Raw genomic sequence first — 26,418 nt, forward strand, 5'->3', positions numbered from 1 at the left:
ACCTCAAAAGTCGCCGGTGCACATCCCTAATTGATACTGTTTTAAGAGTTCAGCAAAATAAAAACAAGTTGGATGCATGAACATTGATTCATATATGGGTGCATTTGACCACAATCTATTGCTCCTTCCACTGTCAAACTCTCTGTTGCTGGCTTTCTGTTTGCCTCTATTTCTGCCTTCACCTCATGACACTGCCCCTGTCACATGTAGTCCTGTCCTCACATAAATGGACATGTCACTATTTCTGAACATCATGGACAAGCGTCAGATTAAGGTTGAATATAATAAGGTGCAGAGACCCTAGTGTAATATGCCTTATAAACAAAGCTTAATGCTAAATGCAAAGGTTGTATATAATCCCTGTATGTAAGTTTTGTAAAAGAGTATAAAAAAGAAACGCATACATTGACTTTTATTTAACCTAATATGTTGCACTTTTCTAAAGTCCAAATTGAAAAAAAAAGAAATATGGGCCTGATCCTCTAACAAACGCAAAATTAACTTAAAGTGCGTTTATTTTTTTTTCAAGAAAAACGGTTCATACGCATGGATTCAACAAGGAGCGGATCTGAATATATGTCTGTTGATAGATATGGGCCTAGGTCTGTTCTGCTTTAACAGATAATACAATACAGGGTACATCCAAAACATATGTGGAATATCAAGTCACAAAAGAAAGCACAGAATTTTTTTCTTATTTAATGTCACCTGTTAATAATATAGTAATTAATGATAAAGCATAAAAAAATACTTATTTATTGTTTTTAAATTTTTCATAAAATACATTTATTAGGATTTGCTCAATGTCTACTGTACATATAATAAAATGTTAGGCTAGTCCTGATTGAAAACATATGTTCTTGCTGTCATCACTAGTAATCAGCACTTACACCAGACCTGTAGCTGTGTAGCTGTGCAAGTGTTACGACTAAAAATGACGTACCTCCGAGATGCCCAAACCTTGAATTGAGTACTGATGCGTACACTTGAGCTTGGCACGCCTTTACTGTACATTACATAAGTGCATCTGCCCCTTCCCCACCCCTGAAATCGTAAGCTGTCAAAAGCGTCCTTTGTGCTGGAAGATTAATTGGAAGCTGTTGCATTCTGTGGTGTATACTCCAGTTCTGGGTATATGTGCAGAGTAATTGTGCGCGTTATGTGCAGCGTATTGCCATTTACGCTTCTGAGTGAATCAGACACTGTATGTATTTAAACCAAATGACTTGAAACCGCCATCCCAATATTTTTCAAATGACAAGTTATAAACCAGTGGTTTGCAAAACTGCACATAAAGCTGCCAGAAAGCAGGCAGGCTTTTTTTAGACATGGTTCTTATAGATGAGATAGCGCCAACCAGATGCTATCAGAATATGGAAAAAATAAATAAGGAAAAAGTTACAAAATGTTCCCTCCCTTCAGTTTACTAAGACCAAAGCTACTCAGCATTTGTTTCAGTCCTCTAGGAGGAGCACAAAAAATGATTAAGCCCTCCTAGAGAGTCCCAGCCGAATGCCAAATAGCACTGGGCCCCTCCTGGTACCAGTGGCCTGTGGGTACCAGGGTTAAAATGTTTGCACTGGTGCAGCAGTACACACTTGTACTTGTAGTGTCACAATAGTTGGCCTTCTTGTTAAATAAATAATATTACAGAAATATTTAGTACCCCCATTATATAAAAAAATAATAAAATAGTGTCTTTCTTATAAAAATAGTGTCTCCCATATTGGGGCAGCACGGTGACTAAGGGGTTAACACTTCTGCCTTCAGTTCAATCCCGGCCATGGCCTTATTTGTATGTTCTCCCCATGTTTGCGTGGGTTTTCTCCAGGAGCTCCGGTTTCCTCCCACACTCCAAAAACACACTAGTAGGTTAATTGGCTGCTAACAAATTGACCCTACTCTGTGTGTGTGTTTGCGGAATTTAGACTGTAAGCTCCAATGGGGCAGGGACTGATGTGAGTGAGTTATCTGTACAGCGCTGCGGAATTAGTGGCTCTATATAAATAAATGGTGATGATAATGATGATGATGATGATGATATAGTGTGACAGAGTCACTGGGTTGATACTAAATGGTGGGTATCCATGTCCCAGGCTGTCTCCCTTATATGTTTTTAAACCCAGGAAAGTTGCTCTATATAACGAGCATTGTCCTAAAGAGTGTTTTCAGCTTCAGAAAAAACTGATAAGGATCCCTGCTGTTTAGTATGGAGAGAGCAGGGTAGGCTCCATACATAAAGCCCAGACCGGGTCTTCTGGTCTGCAGGATCACAGCAGTCTAATTAGGAGCTGCACCTGAGTGGTGTCTATAAAAGGCTGCAGCTCTGCCTCAATCACTCTCTCAGACCTGGGGAGAAGGTTGGATGCCTCCTGAGAGAACCTGCAAGTGGTGAGCAGATATTATTGTGTTTTTTATGTGTCTGGGACACAAGGTTCCACACTTGAAAGAGGGTGTTGGACAATGTTTAGTTAGTGCCGGACAGGCAAGGCTTTTTAGCAGACATGGTCAAGAGGTTCAGTTCTTGTTCAGACCAAGCACCAAATTGATTGCTGGTGCTTGACAGGGTGGTTTGAGCATCTCAGAAATCACTAATCTCCTGGGATTTTCACACACAACAGTCTCAAGTGTTTACAGGTAATGGTTCACAAAATTAAAAACATCCAGTGAGCAACAGTTCTGTTGGTCAAAGGAGAGAGGTCAGAGAAGAATGGCCAGACTGGTTGAAGCTGACAAGAAGATGACAGTAATTCAACAATGCATCACAACAGTGGTATACAGAAGATCATCTCTGAATGAAAAGCACATCAAACCATGAAGTTGTTGAGCTACAGCAGCAGAAGACCACACCAGAATCCATTCCTGTTAACTAAGAACAAAAAAATGGATGGTACAGTAGACACAGTGTCAGCAAAAATGGACAGCTGAAGATTGGAAAAACATTGTCTGGTCTGACAAATCTCTATTTCTGCTGATGTTAGGGTCAGAATTTGGCTTAGAAAACATGAATCCATGGATCCATCCTGCCTTGTGTCAATGTCGCAGGCTGGTGGTGGTGTAATGATGTAATTAATTAATTTAGCATTGTTTAAATGCTACAGCCTACCTGTATATTGTTGCTGACCATCTGCATCCCTTTATGGCCACATTCAGTATCGTAATAATTCTGTAAGTGTAAACACTGTTGGTGTTTACACTATCGGAAATGCAATTACCACTGGTCATGTCACAAAGCACACATTATATCAAGCTGGTTCCACAAATATAAAAAAATAATACTGATAATAATATCATCTATCCTGAAAAAATATAAAATTTGATTGTGTGAAAAAAGCACAGTGAAACCAATCACAACAATTGTTTGGTATTCTGAGGTTCAATTTTGGCAATTAAAGGGTTAAATCATTTGCTATTTACACTATAGTATCATATGCCATATTGTACTAAATCTATTCTCGGTGCCTCACATATATTCATGTATCCATATTTTGAGCTTTTCTTTCATCCACCACTTTATTTATTTGATCAAATTATAGCACCTATTCCCCCAGAGGGAAATCCTGAAAACATGGCCAAATTATTATTTACTATGTTTGATTTTTCATAGATTGGGTTAGTGTTTGTCCACCTGTACTATGTCATGTTTCAAGTAAAGTATTTTCCCTGTAACATAATCTTATGAAATAAAATGGGTTAAAAATAACTTAAATATAGGAAGAAAACTTCTACATTTTCAATAAACAAAAAAAATACATTTGGTCACTAATTTCAGTTGTTGTTTTGCTGTGTTTTGATAGCTATACATTTCGTTTGTGCTGGATTTGTGGAGGTAATGCCTCTCTACCACAATTACAAGTGTGTTGTGAATTCATGAGTAACCCGAGAGTGAATTTTCATAAATAGATTTATGTCAACTTATACAGTGATGTTAAAACTTTAAAATTATTTCTGCCAATGTAACCTCAATCTGTGTGTCTTGCCAGAGGCAATTTCTAGTTTCTCTCCACCTATTTTTCAAAATTCCTGTGCAGAAATGAGGTCTTTCTTTGATGCTAGTTTGGTAACCAGTAAAAGAACAATTTTTATGTCATGTTTGCTAAAGAAAAACAACAACCCAGCTATAGGCAAATAAAGAATGTGCCCTTCGGCCAGTTATTACTTTAGTCTGCGTTATGTTAATAGGGATGCCGTGTTGGACATTTAGGGAGTAAAAAACTTCTGCTACAATGTAAATCAGTTTCGGTACCACCGTGCAACTTAATTTGCAGAAAAGCACCCACAGGTGTCACATGTTTATGGAGTATGATTGTGGTGTTGGTTGAGGAGCAGGGATTTGCAGAGGCAGAGGGGAGGTGTTGGGTGCATTAACATATTCCCAGTAAAGCATGGAATAGGCTCAGTGGTCCAACTACTGTTGCAGAGCAGCAAGCTTGATAAAATTAGATAAATGAGTGAAGAAAGAACATTGTTAGGGGCGTTCCTTGCTGAGGAGCACAAAGCCATATCCACTCCTCAAGAGAGCTCAGAGATGATTATGCCACATCCAATACTTTTAATGTGACATTTTTTGTGCCTTGCACGCAAAATTGTCACATGTATTAATTTTAGGAGAAAAACATAAAGGGCCTAAATCATCAAGGCACGCATCTGCCGATTTTGAGCGTATAGTCCGCAAAAATCACTCTGCGCATGGTGAGAACCGGCAGATATGGCTGTGAATGCAGACCTGTTCTGTGCTCCTGCGAGCGCAAAGGACACTTACTACAGTGTCCGAGTTCGGGGAGTGAACTGAACGGACAAGGGGCATTTTAAATTAGGGGTGTGCCAAACTCGAGCGCATGAAGCCACAGCCGCATTAAGCTCCCTGCGCTTCAAGGTTACTTGTTGTTCTGCCATATCTCCCGCCCCAGCTAGAGGTCTAGTTTAACTTCAGTTGGTGGGCAGCCGCCAGACCTGCATGCTCTATACTGAAATTATAAAAAATGAAAGGTCTCCCCCTCCTAACGATAGTAACACTTTTGCTGCCAGACTAGTGCTGGTAGTCGTAAAATTGGTGGGGAATAAAATTGGGCTCCCCCTAATTTTACGATAACCAGCACTAAGAAAGCCAGCCTGAGCTGGTGGTACTATAGCAGGAGTACCCGCAGCGTGGGGTTTTATTTAAGGTTTATAGATGAGAACAGATGGAGTGGAGTTTGCTGCATTGGTGTCATAACATAATATAAAAAGTTCTTCCCACTTCTCAAATATCGCTAATCACAGCTTGCCAATAGGTAGCACACTCTCTGTACTCAATGTTTAATCATGGTACACCATTCACTGCAGTAAATTTTACTCCATCTGTATTTTTATATGGTTATCGCTAATCTGTATAATCACTAAGCTGCAGATTGTAGATAATGCATTGATATGTTAAGTCAAGGAACCTATATACAAGATACCATAAAAATATGGTATATTGTGTATGGTGGCATACAATTTATTAAAAACATTTGTATTAATGCATGTCATGGTTAACATACATATATGTGGAAAGTATATTTCAACATTTAAAGTAACAATCCAAACAAACAAATCAGTGTTTGAGATAAACTCAGAGGTAAATCATTGATTACAATATTGAAATTATGGCAAGTATAGTCAGAGGCATTGGGTCAAATTCATGCACATTTTTGAGAGTATAGTACGCAGAATCACTCTGTGCATGCCCAGAACAGAGAGATATGGACGAATACGCAAGTAATATTCGTGCGATAGTGAGCGCAAGGAGCACTTACTATAACCTTCGACTTCAGAGAGTGAACTTTGTGAAGAAGTTTTGCCATTGTCAACGTGCAAAAGAGGCATGGCCAAACTCGCGTGCATGCAGCCATGGCTGTATCAAGCTGTACAGCCATGATTGTTACTGGATTTTCTGCTGTATCTCTTGCACCAGCTATGAGACTAGTCTAAGTCTCGATCGGTAATGATGACATACGTAATGTATACCTCCTGTAATATGATTTTGCAATCACAAGCAACTGTAAAATGTATTTGTATGTTCAGTAGACATTAACAACGTTCTAATGGATGTAGTTTAAAAAAAAAAAATTGTTTCCAATATTTTATCATTAATACCTTTATTATTACCGAGTGACATTAATTCTAAATTTGTTTTAATTTTCTGTGTGTTATTTTGAGAATTTCTAATCAACATAGGTATTGGATGTATCTTGCAGTGTCTTGTGTAGTAGAGCACAGCAGACCTACACCCGAATAAAACAGCACACATATCTTCAGATCCGTTCCTTGATGAATTTGGGAGTGCGCACATCTTACATATTATTATTATTATTATTATTATTAATTTTTATTTATAGGGCGCCACTAGGTATCCGTAGCACCGTACAGGGACAGACAGAAACACGATACAGGGTGAGACAGCACGGTACAGTTAACAAAAAGCACAGTAACTCAGAAGCTCGATGTACAGCTAGATGAAAGGTGAGAACCTCAGCGGGGTAGAGAGAGGGGTAGAAGGGCAGGAGGACCTCACGGAAGAGACAAGGAGCTGGAGAGCAGAGTTAAGGTGGTGGAGGACAGAAGGAGAGGAGGCCCTGCTCGAAGGAGCGTACAATCTAAGGGGAGGGTAGGACGGACAGAGACACAATGGTAGGAGGAGGGAATGGGGAGAACGGAGTCTGAGACGGAGAGGAGGGGAGAGGAGAATGAAAAGGAGGGAGGTAAGAGGGGGACAGGAGGGAGGGCAGGAGTGGGAGGGGGGTAGGGGGGAGACTGGGAGGAGGTCAATTAGGTGGGGGACTGGAGGGAGATATGTGCTTGAATACAGAGTGCGAGTTGCGCTCAGAATGCGTGCCCTAATGAGTCAGGCCCATTGTCTTTAAATGTGCATTTCAGGTTTAGGTAGTATGTCTCTAAGCATTATCACTTGTTACTGAGTGTGTGGGAGCCACTTCTAGGTGTCACGGGCACTAGGAGTCTTTACCCAGGGATCACCAGGTGATGGACTTACCAGAGCAATATAGGTGGTAATATGGTACTCTGGTAGTGGGGTGATCACGGAACAGGAGACAGCAGATGTAGAGAATGCTCGTGGAAAGTCTATGACTAGCAGCACTGGTAATATATAGGTAATAGTACACGAGGAACTGAATGGACAAAGGAAACGTGAGGGTAGTCAGTGGTCTGCGGATAGCAAGTTGTACCACTGCTATAGTGAGGAGAAATGTCCAGAGATAACGAGGAGGTGATGAGAGTCAGCGGTCTGCGTTTAGCAAGTTGTACCGCTGTCTAGGTGAAGGAATGGAATCCAGGTGGAGGTATCCGGGGAGTCAGTGGTCTGCGTTAGCAAGTTGTACCACTGCTATGTGGAAGGATACTGGAAACAGGTGACACAGGGAACAGGAATCAGTGGTCTGCCTCTAGCAAGTTGTACCACTGAAATATATATGTGAGGAGGAGCACGGGGAGATAAATGTAATGCAGAGTATACACGGGCACACTGAACTTGATTCCACGATGATATGCACAAAGTATTAATAACTGAGCAGCACTGCACAAATATACAAAGTCACAGGAATTATCCAGACTACCAGGTAACACAGTCAAATGATGGCAATAGTCTCAGTGGATAGGCAACTTCAGAGAAGTATAACTCAGTCCAGCAAGGTATGCAATACACGAGCACAGTCAATGATAAGTATGCATACCGTGGTTCAGAAGAGCAGGCTGTCAGAAAGGAGTGCAGGGATACCTGAGCGGCAGGAGGCCGGCAGGATGCGAAGTCCCAGGGAAATGGAAGCGGAATCCAAGTAGGTGCAGCGCACAGGTAGGTAGACCAGCAATGATGGAAACAATACTCAGGAAGCAGTAGTATATAGGACTGGTCGCCTGGAGATCACTGAAGAGTAGAAGTGGTAAGGCAGAGAAGACAGCAGCGGAGCGTTGATCCAATGCAGACAGGCGAGTTGACACAGGCAGGAACACTGTAGAAGCACGGAGAGCGGATCAGCTGGCTGCAGACACGAGGAGTACTGGAGAGTAGCGAAAGCAGGACACTGCAGATACACGGAGGTAGCGGATAGGAATCAGCAGGTGCAGTCACGATGAAACACGAGAGAGTTGAGGTAAGCTGGAACTGTTGAACACGGAGACAGCGGATAGGAATCAGCTGGTGCAGTCTCGATGAAACACGGGAGAGTTGAAGTGAGCTGGTAACTGTAGTGCACGGAGGCAGCGGATAGGAATCAGCTAGAGCAGTCACGATGAAACACGGGAGAGTTGAAGTGAGCTGATAACTGTAGTGCACGGAGGCAGTGGATAGGAATCAGCTGGTGCAGTCTCGATGAAACACAGGAGAGTTGAAGTGAGCTGATAACTGTAGTGCACGGAGGCAGCGGATAGGAATCAGCTGGAGTAGTCACGATGAGACACAGGAGAGTTGAAGTGGTCTGGAAACCACAGGGGAGTTGAAGTGGTCTGGAAACCACAAGGGAGTTGAAGTGGTCTGGAAACCACAGGGGAGTTGAAGTGGTCTGGAAACCACAAGGGAGTTGAAGTGGTCTGGAAACCACAGGAATCAGCTGGGCTGAATACACGAGGAAACACCTTCAGAGGCTCATGGGGAATGAGACTCCAAGATCAGGCCACGAGGTATAGACAGCAGGTGCTTTAAATAGGGAGTGTTGCCTGATCAGCCAATTAACTAAAAGGAACAGATACTGAAGGTTTGAAAGGGCTGCACATGCGCAGACCCTCAGGATGGTGGACGGCCACGGTTCCTAAACATACGGGAAGAAGCACTCACAGTCTGGTGAGTGACACTAGGTTTCTAAACCCCAGTTTGAATCAGAAATGTATTGGTGGGTCTCTAGCACATATGTAGGTTTCATAAAATACGCTATAACAAAAACATTCCTAGTCATGTTCTTTTATAAGGTTTTGAGAAGATATGGAGTACAATTACTGTTACAGGAGAACAACACATCCAGTAGGAGTTCACGTAATAATAAGAATATGACAAGCCAGGCCTAGGTTTTAGTTAAAACATCCATATATTATTCATACACAAATGGAGCATATTTGGATTAGACAAATCCACTGACCTGCTGAAGTGATGAGGATACTCCAGATCACACCATAATAACCCTGCCCACCCCATTGTACTTTACAATTCATATATCAATCAAGGTTTAAGTTTCCATTTAAAGTTTTGCCATGAGTATAACATTTCATTAAAAAGTGATCTTCTGTCTCATTGGTTAATTAAAATGTTTCACAGTGCCTGAATAACATCAAACACACAGTTTAAGCTCTAAGAATATTTATTATTTCACTCTGAGACACAGACTTGTAATGCTAAATTTATGAGGGCGAATACAAGCAGATGACAGATGGTTGGCTTCTTTCTTTGATTTTTTTTAAATTGATCATTCCTCTGTTTCCATCTAATTCATCTAGAAAATCAACAAAGTTAATTGTTCATTCCAAAGCAAAGAATTACTGATGGGACATAGTGATTTAGACCTGATAAATAAAAACAAAACATTTTAGAATTAACTTAAGAAAAGTGTAGAATAGAAAAGCATGTGACCAGGTTTGGGATTCCACAGTTATACTGTAGATAATCACTTTTTTTGTCATTGTTTTGAGAAAAGTCTATAAAACTATAATACTATGTTCTATAAAATAATTTATGCTACATATGTAATATATGAGTCAATATCAGTAAAGCCACAAAATAGCAAATAATATTAATTAATTAGTTAATAATAGTTACTTTAACTCAGTAAAGACAGATGGAAATCGTGGGACTGAGAATTCATTATTTTTTATATAAGGTTTATAGATGACAGCCTAGTGATGCCATCATCATCATCATCATCATTTATTTATATAGCGCCAACATATTCCATAGAGCTTTACAATTGAGGACAAACATTGTAAACTAATAAACAAACTGGGTGAAACAGACAAAGAGGTGAGAATTTTATGATGATAATGGGATAGATGAAGGTGGGGGTAGCAGGTCTGGTTCGAGGGACCAGACCTCTATGGAAGGAAAAGATTGGGCCAAGGTCAGGAATGTTTCAGAGGTTTAATTATGCTATGCTGAGTCCACCATCACCTGGGATACAGTGATTTCTGAGGATGTGCAGTGCTCAGATTTTTTTGTGTTCCTTTTATCTGATGGTTTAGAAGTAGATCCAGGTCCCAGGCTATGGGGCAGTTAACTCTAATTGATCAGCAAGAGGTGGCTGCTGCTGCTGGCAAGTCATGTGCATATTGGAAAGTTTTATATTATTACAAGAGGATTAGTGTGATGAATGGTCAAACTGGCCAAAAATGTCTTCATTGATTTTTGGGATAGCTGTCCTGCGGTAAATGTGGTTAGTTTGTAGATTTTTCAGGATCTCGATCAGGGTCTCTGCCAATTCTGCCTGGGGGCCTGTTCTGTGGTGGCTGTTAGAGCCACTAGTGTACTTAAAGTTAAATTGAGAGAGTGCTCAAAATGGTAATCTTGCGGAAGAGTATGTGGTCCACCTATAAGATGGACTATTTTGTAGGCCATGGCAGTAACAGCACTGATGACGTGGTTGCAAGAGATCAAGATGGCCACATGGTCAGGTTTGTGTTAAATATAAATCACAAGATGTTTTAGGTGATGGAAAACGAACTGCATGGAAGATACAGGCTTAAAGGGTTCAGGGTTCATTCTCTAGTTTGTAAATGGTTGAGAAATTTGTGAAGGAGGAGCAAGCTGCTGTACCGTGTCAGATGGTAAAATATTAGTTGTACAAATCATAGACACACTTAGACTGTCCTCTGGATTATGTGAAGACCCAAATGTTTCTTCTTCAGCCTGTCAGTGCTTGTCTTCTGATTGTTTCATGTGCCTGTTTTGGAGGTGGTTTATCTATACTTAGGACTAGAAGGTTGCATGACCTTCGTGGACACATGTTTTTGCACTGGGCCTTCTAGTAGAAGCTGTAGCAAACAAGTAATAATACAAAGATGCCATATTCTGAGCCTTATTTTACCACTGCTGGTAGTGTATATATGAGATATACTGTATACTATTTTCTTTTTTTTAATAAAACTTATCACACTTAAAATTCTTATCATTGTGTTTTCCCCTGACATTAGCCTTTTACTTTCAGTGTGTCTTGTGTATATTGTATATATATGTCACCCTCTTTATTATGCCCCCTAGCTATAACACCAGCTTTGTTATGGGTTTCATATTATATAACCGTATTTTTTTATATCCTCAAACAATTAAAATCATTAGATGTGTTTGACTATATTTCTTCTTTAGGATTAAAGTCATTTGTGGATGTTCTGAAATCTTCGATAATTGAGGTGACACATTTGTTTTTAAATTTAACTTTAATGGAGATATAAAAAAAAGTAGCTCCAAGCACTATACACAACAGTGCCACTAATTAGTACAGCAGCTGAGTGTACCTTTTTTCACTTTATCATATTTCACACCGCTGCAATGTTAATTATTTGCTCTAAAGAGACATTACACTGAACAGAGTAAATAATTTATTGTTCATTAACCAATAGCCAATACAGACAAGAGTGCTCAGTGATGTTGCAGAGAATTCTTACTACGTATTCATTTTAGATAAACCTTGTACAATTTTTCACAATGACCTGGCCACTATGAGGGGTTGTTTTATTGGTGTCTATTGACTGCAAAGTAAGACTCTTGACATCTCCCATAAATCGAGATATAATATTAAATAAGATTCATAGTGATAAGTGACAAAAGCCAATTTTGCTTTTCATAATGTCATTTTCGTATGTACATTTTTTGCTGTTTTTTTAGCAAAGAAAAATTAGCAAATTTTCCTGTTTAAATTTAAAGATAAATGAGTCTTTATTAATATATTTTGCTTAACTTGCACCTCAATAATCACCAAACATTTTCATTGAACCATTGAAATTGACGTGCTATGACATGTGTCAGGAATATTAAATCAATTCTACTCCATCTGCAAATGAGCAAAAGTCAATTCACTTGGCAAACATCACATTTCTATGCTCCATCAAATAAAATGTTATTACATGTTTGCTATACATTTGAATCTTGCATCATAAACAATGGGACAAATAGAAATCAGTCTTTTTATTATTATGTTCTTGAACATTTTTAGTCCCCTAACACAAATGTGTTTTACTTCATCATCTTGTTTATTATATTGTTTTACCAGAGGAGATAATTTCTTCATTATCCAGTACAGCTGTGCATTGGTTAGTGTAGCCGTCCCACTAGTTCAGTGACAATCAGGATTCTATATGTGTAGAGTGTGCATGTTCTCCCTGTGTTTCGGTGGGAAGAAAATACATAGCTAAATGACTGCTGACAAAAATGGACCCAAGTGTGCAAGTGTTTGTATGGAAGAGAATTTAGACAGTAGGCTCCAATGGAGTAGGGACTGATGTGAATGATTAAATATTCCATGTATAGTGCTGCATAATATGATAATGTTATATAAATAACTGGTAATAAATGCACTTTTTTAACCTGTATATGTGTACATAGGATGAGCATATATGTATTACATGGTTTCTTAGATTTTATCAACACAGAACCCCAAATTAAATTGAGAATTTAGCCTTGGCAACCATGCTTTATTTGGGAATGCTAAATATGTTCCTTTAATTTAATAATTTAATTCAGTTTACTTTAGGAATAGCTAGAATGATTTATTCATTGGTAAAGAATATTTTAATATTTTTAAAATATATTCATTATTTTTTATTTGTCTATTTTTGGGTTCCCAGTATGCTACTACTAAACTGCCCCCTCCTCACTCTATGTAAGTAGATGTAAATCTACAAGGTTCTTCATGGTTGTGATATGTCCATCTATACTGAGGGCCATCTTAACAACATTATGGGCCCCCGGGCAAAGCAGTGCACCGGGGCCCCTATATATATATATATATATATATATATATATAGAGAGAGAGAGAGAGAGAGAGATACAAATATAGATATAGATATATAGAGATAGAGATAGATAGATGTACTTGCTCAGTGACCCTTGAAGGTTTTTTTTGCAGGTTTTTTTTTTGCAGGATTATTTATTCTAATTAAGAGCCATGCCTATGGGGCCCCCTTGCCCGTGGGGCCCCCGAGCACCTGCCCATCGTGCCCAATGGAAAAGATGGCCCTGTCTATACTGCTACATGATATATGCCATAACAATGTTATTAGGCACCAAAATAGAAATTGGTGACATGCATTCTACTATTATGCCTACTATATAAAAATAAAAATGTGGGGTTTAGCTGTCCTTTCAGGCAACTTGCATAACAGGTAGTTGGGGGTGGAATAATTGTACCTTCATGACTAATGACATTTCAGTGATTTTTCATATTGAAATATTTAAAAACAGTCTGTGTTTTCTATTATATTTCATACTTCAAAAAGCCAGACTATTACAATTTGGTAGACTTTCATTCTATTGTACTGTGGATAGCAATCTAATATCTTTTAAATCGGAAAGAATATCTGTTTCTGTATCAGAACTTTGGTTGTGAGAAAAGATTGTTTAATAAACCATTCTGTTTGCATTTGTTGAGACCTGCTCTCCTTCATTCCCGCAGCTTAATGACATCATAGTGAGCACACCTGGGACTGCTATGCAGATCTACTTCCTGGAGACTTTGTTGCTTCAAGACAAGCCATTACTTTTTGTTGGCCCCACAGGCACTGGAAAGACAGCTATTACAAACAGTTTCCTGCGACACTTACCTCAAGAAAAATATGTTGTATGTCAAATTAACTTCTCTGTTCAAGCTTCAGCTAATCAGACCCAGGACATCTTCCTATCAAAACTCGAAAGGTACCCTGATTTTTAATTAAATACAAGTATATAATAGTGCTGAATTTGCTCCATTGAGATTATCCCACAAAATAATATTAACCATCCAGCTTCAGCCTCTGACAGCACAGATAAAATCTGATTTGTTTCACTCTACACTGTTTACAGGCAACCAAACTACATCTTAATTGTTGTTGACAAGAGCTTCTGATTTATAGTGAGCAGGAAATAGATCACAATTCAAGAGAGCATGTGTCGTCTTAACTTTTTCTTATGAAAACTCTTCCATAGGAAAATAAATAGACATCTGGTCCTGAGCTTTCTGCAGTCCATGGCATATTAAAATGAATCACTAAGTTGTGACTTAATAGGAAATAAGGGCCATCTGTCAATGCAAGATCAAAGCGGCAGGTGTATACTTGCCAACAAAGGGAGGGTGAAGGTTATGTGTTTGAGGTTGTGAGTGTGCAAGGTATTTTTTCATTCCATATAAACATATTGTCTCCTGGGTACCTAAAAACCTTTTTTTTTGCAAAAATCTAAATAAGTATAGTCTACAGTTTTATGTACCTTTATTCTAAATAGTTTATGAATATGTTAGTTGTCTTGCAATATGTTCAAATACACTGTACAGTAGGTAAATTAGAATAGACTTTTAAATTACTTTTTAATAGTGACATCTCTTAGAAATGCTTTTTATGCTTCTAATTTGCTTTTATGTTCCCTGCAGTTTCTGCAAGCCAAGCTTTTTCAAACTAACTGAGGTCCTTTTACACTGTATTTTGGAATATAAGGTTCTTTGAAAGTTGGCCAGAGCTATATTATAATAGTTATTATGAGATCCTGGGAAGACCCAGAACTTTTAGAAGCAGTAATGAAGGAAGGTAACAGATTCTAATTGAGGTGGAAATAGAATCTGTATTTATTTTATGTCGTGTGTTTAGAGTTTGCATTTATATTAATTAGAAATCTGCGAACCCCTTTCATATGAAGTTTGCTTTGTGATAGATATTATACTTATGTTGGTTACCGATATCTTTTAAACGTAGTATTGATCTTTCTAGAGACTATATGTTGAGGCAATAAGCAATCAAAGTAGAGATGTTTGAAGTTTTCAGAAGTGTTTCGTAGAATGTTATACAATTGAGTGCAGAACTCTCTGGGTCTGATTCATCAAGACACGCAAACTGAGCACAACGTGCATTTGCGTGAGTGCGTTTGTTATAAAACACATGTAAATTAGCTCTGAGCACTCCCAAATTCATCAAGGAATAGATCTCAAGATTTGAGCGCTGATGAATTCGGGTGTAGGTCTGCTGTGCTCAAGCGCGAGCTGGCATAGTACAACCCGGAGGGCACATAGGTGGCCGCATCACATGACACGCGATGCGGCTGCGTCCAATGACGCGCCCGCATCGCGTGTCATGTGATGCGGCCACCTGTGCGCTGACGCGGCCGCATCTCTTGTCATGAGATGCGGCCGCAGGTCAAAATGAGGTAATTTTTCATTCCAGGAGAGGCCGGCCCTAACAGCTCTGAAATCGAGCAGCCCGAGGGACCGATGCCCCCCTGACCCCCGGGCCAGCCCGCCTCTGGGCTAGTAGAGGTCTTCACCTTTAGCAGCTGACTTTTCTGTAGAATAAGATGCGTTTCGAGGTACTCAGATGCCCCTGGGACTTAACTCTGTGATAGTAGAGGCTTATCAGAAAAACCATATAGCAGGGAATGGAACCAGAATACTGGAGGCAGAAAGCAGGAACAGATCTAGATTGTGAGTCCATAGGAAGCACGAAAATCAGTATACAAGCTGAAGGTCGGGGCAAGTGGCAAACACGGAGAATCCAGGAAACAGGCAAATGGTCAAAAGGGCAGACGCAAATAGCAGGATCTAAAAAACGACCCAAGGTCAGAACAGTTAAACAAGTCCAGGACAGCAAGATATCCAAAGGAGTTGATCAGCAAACAGTGAGGCACACAAACGCTATAATCCGCAGGAAGGCTAAGCTCTCTGCTTTAAATACAATGAGGAAACAGGCACTCGGCCGATGAATAATCAGCCCTAATTAGACGCTAATTAGAATGAAAGAGTGTCCTGAACTGCCTAGGAGACGGTTGGGATGGCAATAAAGGAAGTGACTTCCCGGTCATCATGACGACAGCCGGGAGCTAGCCGGGAGCTGAGAATATGATGTGAGCCGCAGTGGCTTGTGACACTGAACATAAAATATATTTTTACAGTTGCTCCTGTTTGCAAACACGTTATAGTATGTATATTAGACTGTCATCATTTTGCGTATGGTATGCTCAAAATCAGCAAATACACGACTTGATTACTCAGGCCGTAAATGTTTATTCTGCAGAATTTGGACTGCACAGAATCCCCCCTATCAATTTTGTTCCATCGAATTTCTCTCATTGGATCACACAATACAAAAGGCCACACTGACTGCTGTGGTTTGAAAGTGATACAGAGGAAAAGAGAATAGAAAAGTGATAAAGAGAGAAAAGGAAAGAGAGAAAGGGACAAAGGTAAAAGGACAGAGGGAAAATGAGAGAAAAGCAGAGGGCAAGCAAGAGAGCTAAAGGGGCCTATTTATCAAACATAAATTCTGATCTACACAGTGCATGTGTGGAGGGATCATGTGATCCCTCCCTGTCGCATGACTCACAGTCACACTACAATGGCTCTCAGTGCACATGCCCGATACTTTCGGTTGGTGCATGCACACTAGGAATTTAAGGAAGATGCCGTGAAGACCCTTCTCTTCACACTGGAAAGGCTGTGAAAAGTTAAGTGAAAAAACTTCACATGGATAGCAGTGTAGCGTGACTGCTGTCCCTACTGAAGTTTATTGATAAATATGGAAGATAGTTCAATCCCTATCAATGCGTTGAGGATTGATAACTATCGTTCATTATGCAGTGCTTCTTAAATATGCTTCAAAGAGAGAAATGGAGAGAAACGGGGTGAGAGGAAAACACAGAGAGAAATGGAGGGTAAAAAGAGAGAAGTGAAATAAATAAAGTTCTTATTTCAAGCCTTAACTTTTGAACCTGTACATCTAGCACTGGTTCCATGATAGCTAAATACTTTAAAGTGTGTGTGTTTGTGTGTGTGTGTTTCCATCCATCCATTACAAATAAAGTGCAAATAACTGTGGTTGGATGACTTACATATAACTTATTGTATAAGTGTATTTCAATTAGTGATGCAGTGCACCGATGTACATAGTTGCAAATGTACTGATTTTTGTATTAGAGATGTATTGATTGGTGATACAGTAGGCATATGTTGTAGAATTTTTTTTGTAAGTAAGGAAATCCCATGCTAACTATGCCTATTCATTTGTGAGTGACCAACACATCTTTTAGCCTGAATGCACAGGGGAAGGGGGGTCGTTAGACTTTCATCCTGTGTCTTAGAGACATAGGAAGCCTGACAGCAAGTCATTTAAGATATCACAGTTTAATGTAAATTTTGTTAAATTTAAATTGAGTTAAATCCAACTTTAGAGAATATATTACATCCTAATGCTAAAACATCTGATGTAATATATCATACTTTGTGGTGCCAGCTAGGATCAGGAGACTTGGTTACCCCTTGCCAACGTGTGTCAGAAACAGTAAATAAAGCTGGATTTTGTATTTTAACAATAGTATACCATCTGAACTTCTGAAAGATCGCTAGTACCTTTAACTAGTGTGCAAATGTCATGTAAGGACCCTTGAGCAATAAAACATCACTGCTAGAAGATTCTACCTAATGCCTATTGCCTATTGCTCACTATATCCTGTGACTTAGAGATAAGAGAAACCAGTACTAACTCCAAAACTACATTTATTTTAACTGACTACTTCCTGAATGTCTGTTGTTCTTAAAGTGAATGTTACCTATATACAATGGAGGCTGACATTTTGTTGTCTATGCCATTATTCAAAGAAAACTTAAGGCAGTGGTTTCTAACACATTTTAGGCTTCATTCTTATTAATATTAGTTAAGGCCACAGTATAGCTGTGTGTAGGGGACATGTTCTAATTCAGGAAATGCATTTAAGGAAGTGACCTCCCACTTGATGAGGTGTTGTGTGAGAAAAGGTAACACGCCATGCATACATATAAACCGTTAAAAACCATAACATAAATGGTATGTTCCATCATGCTATTTGTGTGTGTGTGTGTGTGTGTGTGTGTGTGTGTGTGTGTGTGTGTTTCCATCCAACAAGCAAACTATTGACTGAATAGTATACATTATCAGACATGACACAATCCTGTGTAAATGCGGCAGTCAGGGGGTTGACACTGTTTTAGACAATATCCCAGCTATAATGTTTTACTTTCTAGGTACTATGTTACTAAGTTAATTTCTAAAAAAATATATTACATAAATCTTTTGGAATATGCATTCTAGCTTTTTATATACTAAAGAAAATGACATGTTTTAACCGGTCTCCTTAATAATTCCTGCAGAAGAAAAGTGAATTTCAGGGACATTCAATTAGGATCCTACCAACAGATATATATATATATATATATATATATATATATGCAGGCAAATAACACTGCATTAAATCATTGCTGCACGTTGCTTATGTTTTTAAGCTGTATAAACTGTTTCTGCCTCTTAATTAAAGACATTTTGGTCTTGCATTCATGGCTTATATAGCAATTTGCTTTTTTTCATGAAAGTTATTTTGCCGTTTCACATTTAGAACCAAGGCAAACAGTAACAAATGACAGAGAACATTGGGAAGCATTTATCAAGGGTTATCACCTGTGGTTACCAACCATTGCTAGCATTATTCCCTACTAATTGGCTGGTTACTAAATTGCCGCTTACCAAGCTTTTACTATAATCATGAAACAAATGTCACCTGGTTCACTACAACATTTTATGTAGAGCAGGCAGTTTAAAAAATGTGTCTGTTAGCAGATCTCATATTTACAATGTTTGTAAAAATGACCACATTGGTTAAATCAGTGTATTTGTTTCAGTAATTGAAGTTGATTACTCTATTTTATTTTTGCAGTCAGAATAAAATGGCTAATCATTCAAGATTGCAAATACTCGGTTTTAAATACAGTCTGCACGCCTCTAACAGACATCTACATTTTTTATAGCATAGGTAAACAAGATCAAAGTGGCACTTACACCGAGGTTTAAATGAAAAGTCATATTTTTATTTTTTATTCATAGACGCACATCTAGGCAAACACTGCTATTTCCATAGCTCTGACAAGCAATGCCTTGAGGTGGTTGCAATTTTATACAACAAAATGAAAGCACTTTTGCATAACAGCTTTTATGGAAGATTTTTATTTATTAAAAGTTACATTAGTTACTATTATTTGGACAACGGCAAGATAACACAGAGAATCAACTATAAAAGTACCTGTCAACAGCTACTCCCAATTAATGCCCTTTCAGTGAATTTCTACTTTAAAGTATTTAACTATCATGGAACCAGTGCTAAATGTACAGGTTCAAAAGTTAAGGCTTGAAATAAGAACTTTATTTATTTCTCATATATATATGACAAGATAAGGCTGTGCAAAAATATAATTATATCTACTGCCTTATGTGTATTACAGATTGATTGATCAACAAGGTATTTTGAGATGTTAATAAAAATATTTGCACTTTAATTAAGAAATGCTGAGCTTTTAGGCTTAATAATAGGCCATCACAAAGATCCAACAATGATTGAGACTTTGAGATATCTGCATTTGCATTTTAAGCAGCCCAATGGCAATATGTAAAGTGTGGCTTATTCAAAGCTCTTAACTAATAAACTATGCATGGCTGGAATTTCATTTACATTTATTTTATAAATATTAACAACTTAGAGATGCCCTTGCAGTTCAAGGATATCCTTCAGATTTGTTACATATACAGTGGTACATAAGGCGTTCTAGTACTGTAGTCATGGGATCTTTGGTATCTGAGCAATTTTAGAGAAATACACTTTTGGCTCTAACTCTTGAACTAGGTTATCCAAATACAGTGTAATACTAGAATTTTGTATTTTTATAATTTCATGATATATATGTTAAGTAGATGGTCATGAGTATTGTTAATGTAACAACCCATGACGCATGTGTGAGCAAATGTCACACACCTTGTTAAAGGGGTATGTAAAAGATCATTTATGGGACCTGGGAGTTTAAAAGTATTAATTGGGTGACCGGGAGAAAAAAAACCTGGCTCCCAGGGGAGTGCTTGAATGGTTGACTTTTGTACCCCTAACAGTCCAACATGTTCGGTCATGTTGAGTGAACTCACCTGCTGTGTGAACTATCAAGATGCTGCTGATGTTCGAAGGTGTCTGAGTCCCACGAGGAAAGAAAGCAACACAGGTAGAAAAGCTGGTGATCATGCAGAGACTCGAGGATTTGAACTTGACAGCAGTGTTATACTCTCTCTGAGGGATAGTAGGGAGGATGAGAAAAATTTGGTTGTGGGAGGATGTTTGTGTTTCTTTTTTAAACATCTCTCAAAATGGGGTGTGTGGCTTGACGGCCATGCTTAGTAGCTGTGTGCCACCAGAGCTCCGCTCTTCTAGCTTGCTATAACCCTCAACATCGGGATCTACCCACCCCAAAGTTCCCATTTTTGTATACCACTACTTTCCTACTAGTGTCCCCTAACAGTTGATGCTTGCATTTGATGTTTTGGGCTGTTTCAGCTACATCTAGGGGACTGCGACTTTATGGGCTGAGACCAACTGGCCCCCCCAGTTGGAAACTGTATAACAGCTTTATCGCTCTGCCTACCACTCAATGCTGGTGAAGATTCTTACTTCTGACCTGTGCTGTAAATCCCGTGCCTGCTGTTCCCCTTTATCTGTGAGACACCAGACTCCAGGACCTGCGGGTGCTCCGGCACAACACTGCTGCACATCCAGGCCTAGCACTGCCGAAGCTGTTTAGTAGTGGCACCTGGCTGGTACCCCTGGCTCTCTACACCAACTCGGCAGTGCCTGTCATTATCTCCATCCCCACATACAGCGAGCTGACAGGAGCCAAGGCCTGGACATGGAGGAGACCATCTGACACTTATGGACTCTGCCATGTGGAGTCGGGGCAGCAGCCTCCATGCCTGCTTGTAAACCTGTTGTCTAGTCTGGGACTGTTGATTAATTTCTCAGGTTCTCCAGTCTCTTTTACTCCATTTGGTCATCAAGTACCTTCCACCAGCACCCTTGTACCAAAGACCTATCCTATGCATATCGGGAATTGCCACTCTTAGTAGTGCTATATAGCCTGTAGATTCCACCCAGATAACCCCTTCTACCCAAACTCTGGTACACATTTTTTCTCTTTTAGTGGAATCCACTTACCTCAGCACGCCTCAGGCTTATCATCCCGTGGAGAATTTCTCTAAATGTCATTTATATTCGTTTTGTTTCTGCCACTGCACCCTATCACTCTGGTGCTTGAAATTATTTGTTACATATCCAGCTTTTTAGAGCCTCCAGGATCTACTATTATCCATTTCCACTTATAATCACTGCAACATAGATTTGTTCACAAACTTTCCTTTTAGACATTTAACTTCCCTGCACTTTGTACCGCTCACATATCTGGGGGTAAATGTATGAACATGCGGGTTATTCAACACCCGCGTGTTCGGCGATTAAATTTCAAGCGGCGCTGCATTGTAAAGGGAAGTTTCCCTTTACAATGCAGCGCCGCTTGAAATTCAATCGCCGAACACGCTGAACACACGGGTGTTGAAGAACCCGCATGTTCATACATTTACCCCCTGAACTTGTTCTGAGGGCACAGATCTTATTCCTATGGTACCTGCAGTCCGGTTCAACCTATACATCTATGCAACTGATGTGTTAATTTTTTGTCACTCCTGCCCATGCAGTGATATCATCTAACAAAGACACCATTATCATATTTCCATTGATCTTCTCAAGTTCTTCTCCACCTTATCAGACAATATGCCTCCGAAGAAACTTAAAGTAATGAAACTACCTACCATGGAAAGATTACCCTATGCCTAATACCTAGAGACTGTGAGCCATTCTCATCTAAAGACAAACACATTTAGAATATCCCTTTTTCTAGCCCAAGTGTCCCAGAATCAATAGAATGAGCATGGCATAATCCTGTTTTGGATGCCCCTCTCACAGTGAGAACCTTACATCAAATGCTCACTGCCCTCAGGATGGTCTTATCTGAAATGAGAGCAATAATTAGAGAACTCAGGTCTGACATTTCAGAGACTGGAGACTGCACAGATCACCTTGAGACCAAATTGGAGGAGCTAATTTCCTCACATAACGACTTGGCAACAGCTCACAACAATCTTCAACCAGAAGTCTCATATCTCTGTGACAAAATGGCAGATCTGGAGGACCGCTTGAGATGTACTAACATTAAAATTTGGGGTCTCTAATATAGAGCTGCAAGACTTTGCTTTGGGTCTCTTCCACAAAATCCTACCTGATGAGGATGAGAAAGATCTTCTCATTGATAGGATACATCACCTTCCTAAGACTGAAGCTGCTGCGGGAAATTATCCGAGGCATAACATCCTTGGTATCCATTTCTTCCACGTCAAGGAAAAGCTACTGAAAGTGGCAAGATGATATGAGACTACTGACATACTTGAAGGACTGCAACTTTTCCATGACTTCTCTACCATCTCTTTAACTAAAGGAGACTTTCCAACCTATTATTTCTGCCTTGAGAGCCAAATACCTATTACATTGTTTTCCTGTTAAATTGCTTTCTCACTATGAGGACTCTTCATACGTCATCTCCTCCATGGATGCTGGGGTGAACATGCCAGTTACCCCCAGTGTCCCTAAAACATGAGGCCCCTTCCCAAGGGATTGGACACAAGTGGATTGATCTACTTTGTTGGCTGTACCATAGAGGTAAATTGTGTCTTTGCTATAGGTGTTTGACTATTGGGTCATCTCATAATCTTTTCTTTTGTAGGCTGTCTCTTTTAACTGTTATTTATTGACTTTTTTGGACTCCTGCATGGACTGGACAGTCCCTCCTGGACTTGATGAGCCAATTGCCCTTGGTTTAGCTTCCAAGTTTAGAGTTTTATATGCCTATATGTAAGACTATTTCATTCATTTTGACTGGTTCTCTATTACTGTTCTCTGTTATGTAATATGGTGTTCTAGTTATTATTGCATTGAATGTCCTTTGCCACCCCCTAACTGATACCTGCTTTTTCCCCTTCAAGTAAATACTTTGTCCCAATGACAGACAGAAAACAACACCTGGTATCACTGAGAAATACATTCCTACCACAAGGATATCATCCAATAGTTATAGATGAACAGATCCACAGGGCCACAAGGATCCCAAGTAGTAGCCTCCTGGATTACAAACAGAGGAAGGGTAACAGCAGGGTGCCCCTAGTGATCACTTACAATCCCCACATGAACATCTTGGCGAAAATTGCTGCTGACCTTCAACCCATATTTCAGAAAGACAATAGAAGGAAATATTCCTAGATTTACCCCTCCTTTCATACAAACAGCCTCCAAATTTAAGAAATCTCCTCGTTAGAAGTGCCCTCTCATCACCATCAGAGACTGGCACCTTCCCTTGCAAAAACAAAAAATGCAAAACCTGCACCCATGTCCTACCAAAAAATACCCAACACACAACGGGACTATAAAATCACTGACACATTCTCATGTACATCCTCCAATGTGGTGTACATGACACAGTGTACATGGTGCCCTGAGGGAATTTACATTGGAGAAACCAATCAGAAACTACAAGCCAGGATGAATCTACACAGACACACAATAAAGAAAAGTCTGGACACTCCCGTGGGTAAATACTTCTCTGGACCAGGACACAGTATGACAGATTTAAAAGTCCTAATACTGAAAGGTCTTTTTAAAAATGACAGGGAGAGAAAAATCTGGGAATTTAAGCTGATAAGGACATTCCACTCATTAACACAAGGGCTCAATCTAATACCTGGATTTATGACCCACTACTTGGACACACTTGACACCCCACAGCAAAGTGACTCCAGATCTCTGAACTCATAGGACTTTGCGCTTCCATCCATAACAAAAACATCAGTTTTATTATTTTAGCTTATCTTAATGATATATTCCCCCCTTCCCTGTACAAATTTTTTGATGTAAAAGATCTTAAATGTTGTGCCTGTTTCTTAGTCATTCATTTGAAAAGTTGCCTGATGAATGGGCCTCTGTGCTCTGAAAGCTAGCAAATATAATAATACCGTATTTCCCCATGTATAAGACGCACCTTTTTCCCCGAAATTTTGGGTCTAATAACTGGGTGCGTCTTATACAGGGGTAGTAGCACTTACCCTGTCAGATGACTCCTCTGTCCGGTAAAGTCTTCTCTCTGTCTGATCCTGATGCTGGAAACCCGATTAAGGTCCTCTCTGCGATGTCCGGATGTCCTTTCAGGACCTTGACAAGGTCCTGAAAGGCATCCTTTCAGGACCTAGAGGTCCTGAAAGGAAAGGATTGTCAAGGTCCTGAAAGGACATCTGGACATCGCAGAGAGGACCTTAATCGGGTTTCCAGCATCAGGATCAGACAGAGAGAAGACAGAAGACTTTACCAGACAGAGGAATCATCTGACAGGGTAAGTCAGAATTCACTATAGCGTTGTCTCTCCTCTGTATAAGCTGCACAAATACTCTGTGAAAAAATTGAGGATAATGTTTATCCTCAATTTTTTCACATGATTTATATAGGTGCGTCTTATACAGTGGAGCGTCCTATACATGGGGAAATACGGTAATAATTTTTTTTGGGTTAGCCAATAAAGGTATCACTTCTATAATACTTTTGTCTTTTTTGACATTAAAGTATTTAACATCACATAGATTTTTCTGGCTAACACGGTACTGCAATAATAATTTTTTAAAAATATTTTTTTTGCTACACATCTATCTTATTAAGGGAACACATTTTTAGAGCATAATTATATTTAAAATAGTTATTTATATATGTGTACATAAATTATATTCTCTATATGGTTTTAGGAACAAGTAGGTTTACGATTGCTAGATATAGTCATTTATTACTTTTTATTTGAGTGTTTTATACTTATATAAATAATATTTTGCTAGGAACTAAGTGTTTTTTTCCTTAGAATTTCTTATTAACATACGTTTAAACCATCAGACTTTATTGGCATTGTACTAGTAATTGTAATGATAATCTATAAAAATATAATGGCCTTTTCAATGGATCTTGTCTCTGCCTTGTGGATGCAAATTTTCTATTTAAGAAACCACTGGATATCGTAGTACCAATCCCTTGAGAAAGAACTATTATCACATAGATGGGACCGCTAAATTGAGGTATTTCCTTTCACCTCATATTGCAACATTTTTAGGGGTATATTTACTAAACTGCGGGTTTGAAAAAGTGGATATGTTGCCTATAGCAACCAATCAGATTCTAGCTTTCATTTTGCAGAATGTACTAAATAAATGATAACTAGATTCTGATTGGTTGCTATAGGCAACATCTCCACTTTTTCAAACCCGCAGTTTAGTAAATCTAGCCCTTAGTGTTTTTGTCAGGAAAAAGGAATTATTTTACCTCTAAATGTAATATATATATATGATGTTCCACTAATGATTCAATGAACTAGGGAGCTCCCTATTGAGAGTTTTTCTTTAAGGGAACTGTTTTGGGTGATTTCAATGTAGATCTACAGGCTAGTTATTTGTTGGCAGTTTTTGTTTATTGTACTTCTGATCTTCATTTCTAATTATTTATTGTTTTTAATGATGACACAGTTTTTATACGTTTTTCACGTCATGTTTTTACAATTAAATAAATGGGCCACCTCTTTAAAGATAAATTTGATTATATGTGCCTTACACTGGGTGTGTGCTATTGGTTATGGATAAAGATGTTGTCTTACCTAGTCTTAACTTTTCCATCCATACCCTTTCCATGACTGGAACCCAACCTTCAAGGATACCAAAGGGATCCAGTCATTAACTGATCTTTTATCAGCAGACTCTCTTTTGGCCTTCCCTACTCTCCAAGATCAATTCAATTTACCTGCCACCGATCATTATAAATATATCAGAATTTGACATTGGGTATCTGGAATTGTTAGGGCCTAGGGACCCATTAAAAACCCACAAAACAAATCTTTCCTAGACGGGCATGAAGGGCAATGGGAAAGGTGCAATTACTTTTTGGTATCAGAAGTTACTTCATGTGAGATACCCTGTTAAATCTACTCCGCAACTTCATTGGGAGATGGATTTGAATAGACTTGTTACGTGTATGCAATGGGAACAGCTGTATACCACCTCCCACAAAATGTCTTAATGTTTGAATCACTCTAAGATGCAGGTTAAACTTTTGAACAGACTACACATCACTCCAGATAGAATGCACAAAATGTAGCCACCTCCATCTAAATTTTGCTGGCGGAACTGCAATGAGGTTGGTGGTGTGATTCATGTTTTTAGAGCTGCCTACTTGCGCAACGACTATGGCGTGAAGTTTCCCAATTGGCCAATAAAGTCCTTCATATTGATTTAACTTAATCTCCGAAGGTAGCCTTACTCCATCTCTAC

At 39.2% G+C, this 26,418-nt stretch overlaps 1 protein-coding gene across 1 annotated transcript in view; it reads left to right on the forward strand.

Moving 5' to 3' along the window:
- The window catches only part of LOC142150794 (dynein axonemal heavy chain 3-like), a 947,133-nt gene that overhangs the window by 495,877 nt on the left and 424,838 nt on the right, over nt 1-26,418 (forward strand). Inside the window, 1 exon segment of the mRNA XM_075205980.1 lies at nt 13,623-13,861. Within this exon segment, the coding sequence (XP_075062081.1) occupies nt 13,623-13,861 (239 nt within the window).

Source organism: Mixophyes fleayi, chromosome 4 (assembly GCF_038048845.1).
Source record: "Mixophyes fleayi isolate aMixFle1 chromosome 4, aMixFle1.hap1, whole genome shotgun sequence".
Classification (NCBI taxonomy): domain Eukaryota; kingdom Metazoa; phylum Chordata; class Amphibia; order Anura; family Limnodynastidae; genus Mixophyes; species Mixophyes fleayi.